Source organism: Silurus aristotelis (genome assembly GCF_946808225.1).
Source record: "Silurus aristotelis genome assembly, chromosome: 15".
In the NCBI taxonomy this organism is placed as follows: domain Eukaryota; kingdom Metazoa; phylum Chordata; class Actinopteri; order Siluriformes; family Siluridae; genus Silurus; species Silurus aristotelis.
Genome location: NC_139588.1, coordinates 22,089,410 through 22,104,091, shown reverse-complemented (window position 1 = coordinate 22,104,091; position 14,682 = coordinate 22,089,410). Strand labels below are relative to the sequence as shown.

General features: G+C 39.2%; 1 protein-coding gene across 1 annotated transcript in view; it reads left to right on the top strand.

The window, feature by feature from the left end:
- Nucleotides 1-1,474: 1,474 nt before the first annotated feature.
- The window catches only part of LOC310737903 (macoilin), a 21,908-nt gene continuing 8,700 nt past the window's right edge, over nucleotides 1,475-14,682 (top strand). Inside the window, exons 1-8 of the mRNA XM_083562653.1 lie at nucleotides 1,475-1,759; nucleotides 4,989-5,130; nucleotides 7,331-7,457; nucleotides 7,613-7,736; nucleotides 9,623-9,792; nucleotides 9,867-10,311; nucleotides 12,439-12,597; nucleotides 13,097-13,267. Coding sequence (XP_083418779.1) covers nucleotides 1,683-1,759; nucleotides 4,989-5,130; nucleotides 7,331-7,457; nucleotides 7,613-7,736; nucleotides 9,623-9,792; nucleotides 9,867-10,311; nucleotides 12,439-12,597; nucleotides 13,097-13,267 — 1,415 coding nt within the window. The 5' untranslated portion in view covers nucleotides 1,475-1,682. The remainder of the gene's footprint in view (nucleotides 1,760-4,988; nucleotides 5,131-7,330; nucleotides 7,458-7,612; nucleotides 7,737-9,622; nucleotides 9,793-9,866; nucleotides 10,312-12,438; nucleotides 12,598-13,096; nucleotides 13,268-14,682) is intronic.

Below are 14,682 nucleotides of genomic sequence, written 5' to 3'. Positions count from 1 at the left end.
GAATTGAATTAAATCAGTAGGAGAAGGCTGAGGATGGAGCCACCAGGAAGGAGGAAAAGAGGAATGCTGATGAGGAGGGTTATGGATGTGGTGAGGGAAAACATGCAGGCAGTTGGTTCGAATGAGGCAGGTGTAGTGGACGGGGGTATGGAGACGGATAATCCGCTGTGGCGCCCCCTAATGGGAGCAGCCGAAATAATAATAATAATAAGATATATGTTATCAGGTGTCTGATATAGCAAGTGAACATTTAATTCTTAAATTTGATGTGTTAGAAGCAGGAAAAATGGACAAGTGTAAGGATTTGAGGGAGTTTAACAAATTGTGAGTCAGAGCATCTCCAAAACTGCAGCTTTTGTGGGATGTTCCTGGTCTGCAGTGGTCAGGGTTGTGGGCGTCCGAGGCTCACTGATGCACGTGAGGAGCGAAGGCTGGTCCGTGTGGTCCGATCCAACAGACGAGCTCCTGTAGTTCAAACTGCTGAAGAAGTTCGTGCTGTTGATGTTTGATGGGTCAGGAGAAGGGAACCAACACAATATTAGGCAGGTGGTCATAATGTTATACCTGGTCGGTGTATAAAAAGATTTATATACTAAATTGATCAGATTATTCATTTATTTACCTGAAGCAATTATTGAATTATCTACAGTATCTGCTAGACTTTTCTTTTTCTTTACCAGAAATACTCAAACTCCTGAGATATTTATTTGGTCCATTTCTGAGTGTCTATAAAAAATTTTTTTTTTTTTTTTTTTTTTTTTTTTAAAGGCTTAATATGGGTAGAAAATAAATTCTGTCTTGCCTACAATTCAATTGCATACAATAGACATTATTGCAAAGCAGGGTTGGTGTGGAAGATCTCCTGCTGTAGAGCTCCAACAATATTGGACACCTTTGAGATGAATGTGAATGTTGTACCTGAATGCATTACATGTGTTGGAGTGGAAGATCCTCTGCTATAAAGCTAGTGAACACCTTTGGGATGAACTGGAAGGTTGACTGCACCCCAGATCTCCTCACCTTCTCACCTACTTAAGTACCTGACTTTACTAACACCCTTGTGGCTAAATGAATCTCTACAAGCACATTCCAAAATCTAGTGGAACATCTTCCCAGAAGAGTGGAGCTTTTTATAACAGGAATAAAGGTGGAATATGTTCAAAGAAGCACAATCTTGTGGTCATGTCCCCAAACGCATAGTATAGTTCCATCATTGTTGAGTTTCAAGTGATGGACACTTAAACGACTAACTGTTAGTAAGCCATTGATGCAAACTGTTCATATTAATTGCAGTCTAAAGATTACTACAATTATTGTTAACTGTTTGAGGGCTGATGGGCTCGGTTCCGTCCCAAACCGCACACTGGACACTTCCTCCTGGTGGAGAACAGAAGTGAAGTGTGTGTGTGTTTCAGGACATATATGGCGCCCTCTACTGGTGAGGTTAAGGTAAGTGGTGTGTACTCTTTAGGGATACTCCTAAGTGAAAGATTGTGCAGTTTGGGATGAAGTCGTGTAGCTGCACCTTTGTTGAGCAGCAGCAGTGGCGGCGTGGAGCATCTCACACACACACACACACACACACACACACACGCACAAAGCGTCTTCTCAGGTTCTAAGGGATCAGTGAGGCCAGTCTGACAGCACTGTCTTCTCACACACACAACACAGACAGATAGAAGATGAAGAAGCGCTGCCTGGACGTGGCCAAGCTCCGGAAGATGAAGAAGCTCAGACTGACGGAGAAGATCTCAGAAAGGTGGGTTTTGATTTTCCAGCACCAACACCAACAGCTTCTCATCAGCGCTTTGTTCATGATCTTGTTATTGTTGTGGTTCAAAGGCTGTTTTTTTTTTTTCTCAACCACCATATCATCACCTTCTCACACACACACACACACACACACACACACACACACACACAAAAACACAGGCACGCGCGCGCGAGAGAGAAATTCATCCCCGCTGAAACAACAACACCATCTTCCTCACCATCATCATCTACTTCTTCTCCATCATCATCAGGCCTGAGCAGTTACCTCACTGATGACCAAATCAATAACTAATAGACTAATAAATACCTGAACTCCCTGCAGCACACCTGTATTATATTATATTATATTATATTTTATTATATTATATATATTATATTCTATTATATTATATTATATTATATTATATTATATTATATTATATATATTATATTATATTATATTATATTATATTATATTGTATTATTATTGTCATAAGAATTCCCAGACTGCCAATAAAATTCAATGTCTGCCATAATAATTTGCTCGTTTATATTATAGATAAATAATAAAATAAATATATTAAATAATATAAATAAAATATATATATGAAAAATTAAATAATATTAAATGAAAACATATAATTAATATATTATATATATAATTAAAATAATACATAAGAACAATTAAAATGATAAAATAATTAATAAAAAGTAAAATAAAAAAATATATATAATTCGTAAAATATAACAGTAAAATAATTCAATTCAACTCCATTTTATTTATAAAATTTTAATTTATTATGTTGTATTTATTGTGTTCTAAGTGATGTATTATTAAATTATATATGAAGGCTTTTAAAAAAATCAATAAAAACGTGCACTATCGCCTCAAAACCAGTGCGAGTTTTGTTTTGTTGTCCGCACAATTGTTGTTTCGCTGTGAAACAAACAAACCAAACAAAATCAGTATTTCATTGACCGCCCTCCGAAATTATGTAATTTATGTTTCCCCCTTTATCTAATCATCGCAAACAGGTGATTCGTGCCAAATTTGCTCCAACTCCGTGTGTGTGTGTGTGTGTGTGTGTGTGTGTGTGTGTGTGTGTGTGTGTGTGTGTGTGTGTGTGTGTGTGTGTGTGTGTGTGTGTGTGTGTGTGTGTGTGTGTGTGTGTGTGTGTGTGTGTGTGTGTGTGTGTGTGTGTGTGTGTGTTCGTTCTCCGTGTCTTCTTTTCCGCCGTTCCTTAAATAGCCGCGTCAAAAAAAAGAGAGCGAGAGAGAACACTTCAGGTGATGAGATCAGAGGTTGCCATGGTAACCGAACACAAAAGGATGCTGAACAAAGGAAGTGAGAAACAAAAGAGGCGCCGGAGCCGCCGCTACACAGCGCCTTCACTGCAGCCCTGACCGCGGCCTGAGCTCCGGCCTGAGCTCCGGTCACTGCCGCCGCCGCCGCCGCCGCGTCTTCTACACGCTGGAACAAAGCAAAGCCTGAGCTCAGGAATTCGGAGGAAAACATGAACACGCTCAGTCATGAAGAAAAACACGCACGCGCACGCACACGCGCGCACACGCACACTGCTTTGATTTTGCTTTCTTCTCATTCGCAAAACATCTAAGGCGGTAAAGGCACAGGGGCAAAGGATCCACATAAAAATTATCTCCTTTTTCTTCTTCTTTCGGCTGCTCCCATTAGGGGTCGTCACAGCTGATCATCCGTCTCCATACCCCCCTGTCCTCTACATCTGCCTCTTTCACCACAACCACCTGCATGTCTTCCCTCACCACATCCATAAACCTCCTCCTTGATCTTCCTCTTTTCCTCCTTCCTGGTGGCTCCATCCTCAGTATTCTCCTACTGATATACCCCATGTCCCTCCTCTGCACATGTCCAAACCTCAATCTCACCTCCCTCACCTTGTCTTTAAAACACATGGAAATGATAATGAATAAATAAAAGAAATAAAACAAAGTATAGTATATTACACTCAGAAAATATCATCATAATAATAATGTTAATCATCATAAAAATATATAATAATAATAATAATAATAATAATAAATAAATGATAATAATTAGAATGATAAATAATTGTTTTGCATTGTCTCACAATTTATGTTTAAAAATCTAAAACAAAAATACGAGTATGATTATAGTGATTAATATTGTTTAATTTTATATATTCATCATCCATGGTAAGTTTATAAATCTATCGAAATGGCCCTCTAACGAACAAACAAATAAACGATCAAGTTCAACATCAAAATTAATGTAAATTAGATCTAAATATTTGCACAAAACAATTATATTTATGTCCATATTTATAATATACAAATATTTTATTTATACATTTCTATTGATTATTCGTGTCTATAATGTGTACCATGGTGCCTTCGTTAGAAACTATAAATACAACATTGATTTAAATCCTCTTGTGTGTGTGTGTGTGTGTGTGTGTGTGTGTGTGTGTGTGTGTGTGTGTGTGTGTGTGTGTGTGTGTGTGTTATATACTGTGTATATATAGAACGATATGCAGTAAATGAAGGGTACTTCAGCATTGATAGTGAATTTACATAGTATCCAGAAAAACTCTGCATTTCAGACATAATCAGCAAAAAAGTCAGCAGGAAGTTTTTTTTTTTCTGAATTATTTTGTGCACTTTGTGTAATTTTTACTACACCCACTATACACACCTGATCATACGATTGCTATGTGCTTCTTTTTAAAATTCCCATTCCACATTTATTCCCCATTCACAGTTATTATAACATCCACTCTTCTGGGAAGATGTTCCACTAGATTTTGTGGAGATTTGTGGAGATCCATTCAGACAGGAGGGTGTAAGTGATCTCAGGTACTGATGTTTAGGTGAGTTGATGAGGCCTGGAGAATGCGTATATATTCATGGAGCTGGCTTTGTGCACAGGCTTTGTGTAATATACAGTTGTTTGCCTCCAGATTTGTGGTAACAGTTTGGGGAAGAAGCACATACGGGTGGGAAAAGTCTTTTGGAACACGAAAAAGGGTGGGCCTTAATGAATCAGGGGCAGATTATTGTGTACATAAATGAAATCTTGAAATAAAAAAACACATGCAATGCACCTTAGAGTTTCGAAAAGCTACAAAAACGTTAAAAAGAGATTTTTTAAAGAATGTACTACATGTTAATTCCCTTAACCTTTCCAGCTTTCTATTTATTTATTTACTGTGTCTGCTTATTCCCTTGTTTGGTTCTAGTGCGTACTCATTCCTGAAGTTCATGACCGTGTGGATCGTGGTGCTTTTGGCTGACTTTATTCTCGAGTTCAGGCTGGAGTACCTGTGGCCTTGCTGGCTCTTCCTCGGCACCGTTTACACCACTTTCCACTGCCACGGCCTGGTAGGCACATCATTATATCCTTATATAGAATGTCAGTGATTAAGACTCTGGGTTACTGATCAGAAGGTTGGGGGTTTAAGCCCCAGTATTGCCAATCTGCCATTTTTAGGCTCTTAAACAAGGCCCTTAACCGTCTGTGCTCCAGGGGTGCTGTATCATATCTGACCTTCAGCTTCCCAACATTACTGAATAGGCAAATGAAAGAAAAACAATAAATGCAACAAGTAAAACGTATCACAGCTCTTCTTTTTTAATGCCTGATGTTTTTGGAGAACACATGGTAATAGGATCAGAGACTCCATACAGAATCCTTCAAATGTCAAGGTTCATGCTGGCGGACTCTCCTCTTCAGTTGAATATTGTCTTTATAGTTTTACTCACAATAATAACTGCTCTTGTGGATAGCAAATAATTGCAAGCACAGTTTTATATTAAAAAATAATATGTAATGAAGAGTCGAGTCCACCAGCATGGACCTCGGCTCTGGAGAGATTCTGTATGGAGAAATGATCTCAGATCCCTTTGTCATCATCACAGCTCTGAGTCTTCTATAATACCTGATGAGGATGGAGAACACATTTTGTTTACTTTTACACATTCAGCATTGGGCAGACGGCGTTATCCAGAGCAACGTACATCTACAGCATTCGTAGGGTTAAGGGCCCTGCTCAGGGGCCCAGGAATGTCAGCTTGGTGTGGCTGGAATTTAAACTCACTACCTTCAGATCCGATTTGTCCAACCGGATCTGAGACCATTCCTCCATACAGAAGGGTGCAGGGGAAAAAATGTATACAAAATAATATACTGTATATTTTTTTTACACAGCTGTTTATGCGATTGTTTGATGTCCATAATTGTGAAGCATTTTTGCACATTTATCCAAACATTCAACATAAAATAATTTTACATTGATTTCTTTGCTCATTTTTACCCATATTAATGGATGCCACTGTATTTCTCATAGATGTGAAGTGAATTCATTAGTGATCATCTCCAGATTGCGTCATTAGCGCTTTATACATCAGTTCTGCCAGACTCCTGATTCTGATTGGGAAGTTTGAGGTGGTAGCAGAAGGTCACAAGTTCAAATCCCAGCACCACCAAGGTGCTATTGCCTGGCCCTTGAGCAAAACCCTCAATGGCTCAGTTATAAGTCGCTCTGGATAATGTCATAAATGTTGATTATTTCTCTGTAACAGCAGCTCTGACAGTCACTCCGCTGATAATACGTTTATTATAACGCGCTCTTTCTAATAGACAGAACATTTTCTGTTTTCTGTCCCAAAAAGTTTCCGTAGCAACAGCTCACTGAGGCGGACATGTAAGCAAGAGGGTTTATTCTACATTTATGGAAGGAGTCTCCAGTGTCAGCACTTTTCCAACATCTGCACAGGACAGAGAAGTTTACATGCTATAGCTTATATACTGCATTACATGATAGATGATGCATTTTATTGTCTTAATAAACCATAACAAGAGCTGACTTGAGCCTTGAATGTTCCACCACTCAACTGTAAACAAAAAAAACTGGGTCATATTTGGTCATATTTACCCCCATCTGAACACCCACCCTCCCCCCACCCTGGAAATCCTGTGAAATATCATCTTCTATTCTTTACATTTTTGTTTGATCTTCTGTTTCAAAAACTTTTTAAAAATACTCTTGTGCAAATCGAACAATTTCGAATTCGGGGAAAATATATATATATATATATATATATATATATATATATATATATATATATATATATATCTGTGGCACAATTAATGGCACCCTTGTGCTACCTCATTTTGCTAAGATTACATTTCTGAGTCTTCTTCTAAAATGCCTGATGAGGTTGGAGAATACATGGCAAGGGATCTGAGACCACTCCTCCATACAGAATCTCTCTTGTGATGTAACTATAAACGGATAAAAAGGACTAGAAGCTATCGTTTTGCTTTGTGTTCTCGCTTCTTTCGTAACCCATTCAAACAAAAGCGTTACGAAACAGGGACTTAACACCACATTGCATGTGACTATAAATGGATAAAAAAAAGTATAATATATTAATTAAATATCGGTTTTGCTGAGATATTCAGACGTTTGGTTGGAGCATTTCTTATGAATTGAATTCACATCTTCAAGCTGGCAATGAACAATCTTCACACGTCACTCGATGCTTCAGTATCTCACTGATCTTTCGTCTCCTTTCTCAGGCCATCTGTATGGTGTTTGTGTGTGCGGCCTTTACGCTGGATATATTCTGTTTAATCTTCGTTCCACTACACTGGTTGTTTTTTGCAGCCAGCACATACGTGTTACTCAACTACATATGGCACACAGGTAAGCAGGAGAACCTCCTCGTAACCAGAAACCTGACAAATCTGATTAGTAACGTAATTCGTTTTCACTAATCCTTTTACTTTATTACAGTTTCTATAGTTTCTATGTGCGGCGTCGAATTTCCTGGATTCATTTCTCTCCTGTTTCCTTTTCAGAGAAAGGCATCTGCCTGTCAACTGTGACTTTATGGATTCTTCTCGTCTACACGGAGACCTCGCTCAGGCTGAGAGACCTGAAGAATCCATACGCCAACCTCTCTCACCTCTTTGCTGCACACTGGTGTGTCAGATTTCTTTCATTCTTTAATCCATTTTCTTCTACATGAATTGGATTTTTCTAAAATAAACCACAACATATTTACACTTCCAGACTGTAGATTCATGCAGCCTATTAGTCAGTGATGGATGAAGTACACAAACCATGTAGATAAAGCAGAGTAGTAAAATGTGACTCCAGTTAACGTAAAAGTGTCCCTTTAAATTTTCACTTGAGAGAAAAAATTTGCCTTTAAATGTACATAAGTATCCAAAGTATTAAGATTTATTATGGCTGGAAAAACTTCAGTAAAGGACAGAGACACAAAAATACTATTTTAGTAATTACATTTACTTCTTACTGTCCACCACTGCTGAGCACACACAAGAAAGAAAGAGAGAAAAAAGAATTATTTATTCATTTCATTTCCTAACGTCTTTTAGAGACAGTGGCATTGGGTAAAAGACAGGAGGTGGAGCTGGAGGTAGCAGAGCTGAAGATGTTGAGATGTTTGTTTGGAGTGACGACGATGGACAGGATTAGAAAAGAGTTTATTAGAGGGACAGCGCATGTAGGACGTTTTGGAGACAAGGTGAGGGAGGTGAGATTGAGGTTTGGACATGTGCAGGGGAGGGACATGGGGTATATCAGTAGGAGAAAACTGAGGATGGAGCCACCAGGAAGGAGGAAAAGAGGAAGACAAAGGAGGAGGTTTATGGATGTGGTGAGGGAAGACATGCAGGTAGTTGGTTTGAAAGAGGCAGTTGTAGAGGACAGGGGGGTGTGGAGACGGATGATACCCTGTGGAGACCCCTAATGGGAGCAGCCAGAAGAAGAAGAAGATTTCTGATCTAACATCCAATTCCGAGGGATTTTCATTGGTGGTCTTTTCTTAAGATGAAATGTCCACAAATGATAAATAATATGAAACAAACTAAAGCAATGTATTGAGAGATCGCAGACATGTGGAATGTGGTGCGGGGGGGCAGTGTGGGGCAGTGTGGGGTGGGGCAGGTACAGGGGTGGGGTTGTTCTGCAATGAGTGTGTAAATGGTTCACACTGTATAACAGTGTAAGAAGAGGACATGTGTGGGCATTTCCTGTGCTTTTCCTGATCCATATGAATTTCTTAGAATGAAGCAGAACATTGGATGAAGCCACTGATGGTTGATCAGATTTTACATCCACGTTGTTCGAGAGCCCCACAAACCCAAATAACTCAAAGTCATGAAAAATATCATGGCAGGAATTATATTAACTGACGCTTGCTTAAGTTTAAGAGCTTCATCGTTGTAGATTGAATGTAAAGAAGTCAAGAATTTTTGGAACGATGTGAAAGGGACGATATAGAAGATCTTCGGCGTTAACGTTCCACTGTCACCTTTGATCTTTTGATTTCGTTCACATCCTGAGGAGATCGAGTAAAGAAAGACGGAATACATGTTTCAAAATGTGCGTATTCTTCACGCAAGACGGCTTATTTCTTTAAAGTGTATGTTTGCCAGATAGAGGATGTTGACTAAAAGAAATAGTAACGAATATATCGATGGAAAAGAGATAAATATACTATAGAATGGAATCTGAGGGCCGTTCAAGTTGTTCTTAAAATGTGGTGGAGTCTGAAATTGATTTCTTTGTCCTTGTTCTCTTAAATACATGGGATTTTAATTTATAGTTAAAATGCAATGAAATGATTTAAATCAAAAACATTTCTGAATGAAGGAATACAATCTAAAGGCAGTCAGAAGTCAAGAATACAGCTGCTGTGTGTGTGTGTGTGTGTGTGTGTGTGTGTGTGTGTGTGTGTGTGTGTGTGTGTGTGTGTGTGTGTGTGTGTGTGTGTAATGGTTTTCCCCACATTATAAATATATACCCATAAAAAGTATTAATGTTCTTCTTCACCTGTGCAGTATTGGCTATCCATTGGTGTACATGGGATTCGATGCCACATGCTACTTCTCCGGCATCTTGAAACTTCGCACACAAAAAGCCGTACAGAACGAGAGCGACTTGCATATGCATCTCCTGCAACATCCTCTACCTCCGTACACACAACTTTACCCGAAACCCGGGTTGGAAGGCAAGCAGTTTATTCACTTATGCATTCGTTACTTCTATCAAAATAGAGCTTTAATAGCAATATTATTCCACCAGAATCCAAATGGAGAAACAAACCAGCACCGATGCAATACACGTGTCAGAACGACGCCGTCATATTAGAGGATAAGCAGGACCACGAGGACTGTCTCCAACTCCACAGGCTGCAAGGAAGGACGGACAGAGATGCAGGGGACGGCAGGATACGAGAGCCGAACCCTCAGGGATCTAAGCAGCACGGAAACGCCGAAACGCGTTCCGGGCATTCGACGCAGCTTTCCGACGCTCACGAACACCTGCCTCACGAGGAGCAAAGCGTGAAAGCTTCTAGAGTCTCCAGAGGTCCCCAAGCGAAAGTGCAAAGGAGCTCGGTGAACATTGTCCCGAGCAAACCGGAGAAGAAAGTTAAAAACTCAAAAGCCATCAGCTTCAACGGAGAAGTGGGAGAGCGGAGCGCAAATATCCAGGGGCTTAACAATCCTCATGCTGAGCAGATCTCTAAGTAAGATTATCAGATATTTATACTGCAGCACAGCCAGGTGGGAACTCCAGATCCCAACAACCTTTAGATATGGCCTTCAAATATGGCTGCCACCAATGCCCACTCCATTGACTTAAAATGTATGATCGGTAGCTTGGTGGTGACTTGGGGGTTTTTTTTGTTTGTTTTTGTGGTTATTTTGTCACTGTCTGTTTTTTCTGCACATGTTAGTTTCATGACAGATGGGGGGAACTCTGTGGAGAAATAATCTTCCATCAAACAGTTAATCCAAGCAATCAAATCCAAAATGGCAGGCAAAAACATGGTTCGAATCAATCGGTTTCAGTATAAATTATGCGAAGTGTGAAAGAATCCTATGGGCAATGCGGGAAAGTGTGTACGTGTGTATGTGTGTGTGGGTTGTTGGGGAACATGGAGTTCATAGCGGCCATAATTGGAGGTCGCAATCGTTGTTCAATTCAGTTCCATTCAATGTTATTGGTATACAAAGAACATCATCCCAAAGCATTTGGACAGAACTAAATAGAATACGACTATATTTTTTTGCTTTAGAATTTAGTCCCTATACTTTGATCCCAAAGTTTTCCTAGTGGGAAACTTTGAGAGGAACCAGCCTCAAAATGGAACCCATCTTCATCTAGGTGACACTGAATGTTCACTGTAGTTAGAGCTGTTGAAGTTACCAACTGTTCCCTGCTGGAGTGCAAAAACTGTTCATTGCAACTGCAGGAATATGTTACTGTTTATATTAAATACAGTCCAAATCCATCGTCATTGGATCTTAACAGGGTGTTGGGATTTGGAGATCAAAGGAACTGGATGTGATCTGACAGGCACCGACAAAACAGGGATTTATTATGCAAGAAAACAAAAAACGTACTTTATGGAACAAAAAGTTTATTTTTCTGGATTAGAACCAAAAAAAAACACAACTATATTAACCCTAAAATTGTCACAAATTCGATTAATGGTTTTGCTTAGATTACTCTTTTGATTAGATTAGATTGAATCTAATCTAATCTAATCTAATCTAATCTAATCTTCTCCACGTCATGTGCCTTTGTTTGGATTTTCATCAGTGTGTTTCCTCATATGTCTGTTTACACCTCACTTCTTGTATCAGTTCCCTTGTTTTATTAATTATTACTCCATGTTTGAGGTTATATGCCTGGTATTAATCTCACACCATAATCTTTAGGTACATCAGTTGTTGTTAAACCTCTGATCGGAAGGTCATTAGTTTATAACCCAGCACCACTAAGCTGTCCCTGCTGGGCCCTTGAGCATGGCCCTCACCCCTGCTACATTGTATAGACGACATAAAACTAAAAGAGCGTGATTTGGAATCAGATGTATATTTATATAAATTATCTGAGGTATTGTTATATGAGGAGTGAAAACAGGGCTGTGCAGTTATGTGAGTATATTATAGTGAGTACTAACCCCAGTATAGAGCTTCACTTTCTATTCATATCCTGAATGGAAAAAAAAGTATTGTGGTTCTTCAACAAACTGTTACCACGAAGTCTGAAGCTCACAATTGTACAGTAGCATGAAATTTCCCCCTCACTTGAACTAGAAGACCCAAACCTGTTCCAGCAGTAAAATGTCCCAGTGCACAAAGCCAGCTGCATGAAGATATAATTTACATGGTTGGAGTGGATCTTCTGCTCTAGAGTTCTTAAACATCTTTAGGATGAATGTGAGCTCTGACTGCACCCCAGGCCTCCTCACCTTCTCACCTACATCACTACCTGACTTTACTAACACCATTGTAGCTGAATGAATCTCCACAAAATCTAGTGGAACATCTTCCCAGAAGAGTGGAGGTTCTTAAAACAGCTAAATGGGAAATGAATGTGGAATGGGATGTTCAGAAAGCACATATTAATCTTCTTCTTGTTCATATAGTGTACATCTCAATATCATAAATATAGTTTTCTATGAATGAATTGCATCCACACTTTGGATTTTAGATATTATATCAAATATATCTTTTTTTTTTTTATCTTTACACCTTTAAAAAGAGGTTCCTCGTGTGCAAATTATCAACATTTATATCTTCGAAATTGATTGACTTATATAATGTGGCAATGCAGTAAATGAGAACATGATCTACATCTGCAGGTTGGAGCAAGAGATGAGGAAGCTGAAGGTGGAGCTGCAGACAAGCAGACAGAACGAGCAGGAGTTACGCAGTCACGTCTGTAACCTCACCAACAGCGAGAACAGCCTGCGGCCTGAAGTCTCGCTGCTCAGACACGCCAACGAACTTCTGCACAACAAGTGAGTGCAAATGAGTTCACGTGAACTTTTAGATGTTTGCAACAACACAGTGTGAAAACTTATCATTAAAGAACATGATCATTGGTAGCTCAATGGATATAATGTTGGACTTCTGATTACTAGATCCTGAGGTTAAATTCCAGCATTACATAACTCTTAACTGCTATATGAGTTCGTTGTGGGTTGCTATGGATAAAGGTTTCTGCTAAATGCTGTAAAAATAACAGTAGATTTGTATTTTAGGTCTAACAACTTAATACTGCATTTACTTTTCTCTTTAAATTACTGTTCAAAGAATTTCCCATGTTAGTCGTTAAAATGGAAAAATGTTTTTACTGTTGCTTGTGTTTCTCCATCACTGATCCAGGTCATGACATGTTGAGCTACTATGACTGGTTGAAAGAACATATGAGAACATATTGTTCTCTCCGTGTTATCTGTTTAATGACTAATCTGTTTAGTTGTCATCATTTCTTCACTTCTTTTTTTCCCCCCCCAGGCTTCAGTATCTGACCAAATCCAGGCAGAAGGACAAGCAGAGTTGTGCCATGCTGGAGAAGAAAGTCAGAACGGAGACAGAGAGCAGATTAGCAGTAGAAAAACAACTTGTTGAAGCTCGGGCCCAGAAATTTGACGAGGCAGCTTTTTTACTACGCAATGCATCAAACAGGTAAGGAAACAAATATGGAACACGTATGGAGATATTCTTTGGAGGGGACACATTCCTCATTCCCATACGAGGAGGTATCAAAAGGTTTCGAGACTCGCTCTGTTTACAAGGAAGTACTTCATCTATCTACTTTACACATCACCTTCAAAAGAATAGTCCCCTTGCAGAGCAATACAGTGCTCCCAGTATTGTTTTCTTTTCTAAGTGTGTGAAGCACCTGGATGGGTGAGATCATGTTGTTTCCAGCGAGAAACTCAGGAGAGCTCAGTTTGCACACATAGTCTCAATGTACGATTGAAAGGACCATGTCTTTTGGCACACCGACTTACGAAGGACGGTGCTTCCTGTGACTGTGCATGCGGCCGTGTGCTGCCATCTGTTGGCGTGTTACAAAATAGTCTCGAAACTTTTTCATACCACCTCATATTAAATACTGGGAAATGGATGATTGCAGGGGCGCCAATAATTATGACACTTCTTGCATTTTAAAAAAGAGACATTTTAGAATCAATTGACTTCAGTTACACGTTATATCATTTTTGTATTTTCCGTGTGAGATGAACCTGTTTTGCTACGACGACTTATTTACACCACTCGTTTCCCATTCGTTTATTTTAAGGGTGCTAATATTTTTGGAAATGACTGATTTTTTTTTATACTGCAGTGCAGCTGCTTGAGCAAATGTAACGTATTTTTCAGACTATAAGCCGCTACTTTTTTCCCACGTCTGGAACCCCGCAGCTTAAACAACGAAGCAGCTTATTTATGAATTTTTCCTGGGTTTTTCCCGGTTTCACAAACTTCAAGCCAAAAAACTGAACCCCATAACATTAGACCAATGAAATTTCCGAACGGAAACGAAAAAATGCATCTCACCTGTGTTCTGAGCTGCACGGCATCGGGAGAAAAAAAGTTTTTTTTAAACGCACGATGATGCCAAAAAATAAACTCTCGCGATAAATAGTTGTAAAAGGAAGGAGGAAGACAGTGAACAATGACTTTCTTGGTCGGCTACTGTTTAGATACAAGCCGTTGTAACGCGTTGAGTCTGGGTGAAGGAAAAGCTCGCTAACTCCAGTTACAACAGAAATCATATAAGCACAGACAGGTTTCCAAAACTCGTGCTTTTTTATTTTTCTTGGTAACAGCGTTAAGGGTTAGTTAAAGAAACTTAGAAATGAGCATCAGAAAATAATAAGGACATATTCCTCGGTCTTGCACACACGCAGTAATACCGGAAAAATGCTGTGCCAGGCTGTTCCCAAAATACCGCTCTGCTCCTAAATAAATCGCAACACATTTCACCCGTTACACCATGTGTAACGTGTCTTTCATTAAAGCCTGTGTAAAGTTCATTAGTTTCACTGCGGTTTATAGACAGGTGCGGCTTATTTATGTTAAAAATAAAAATATTT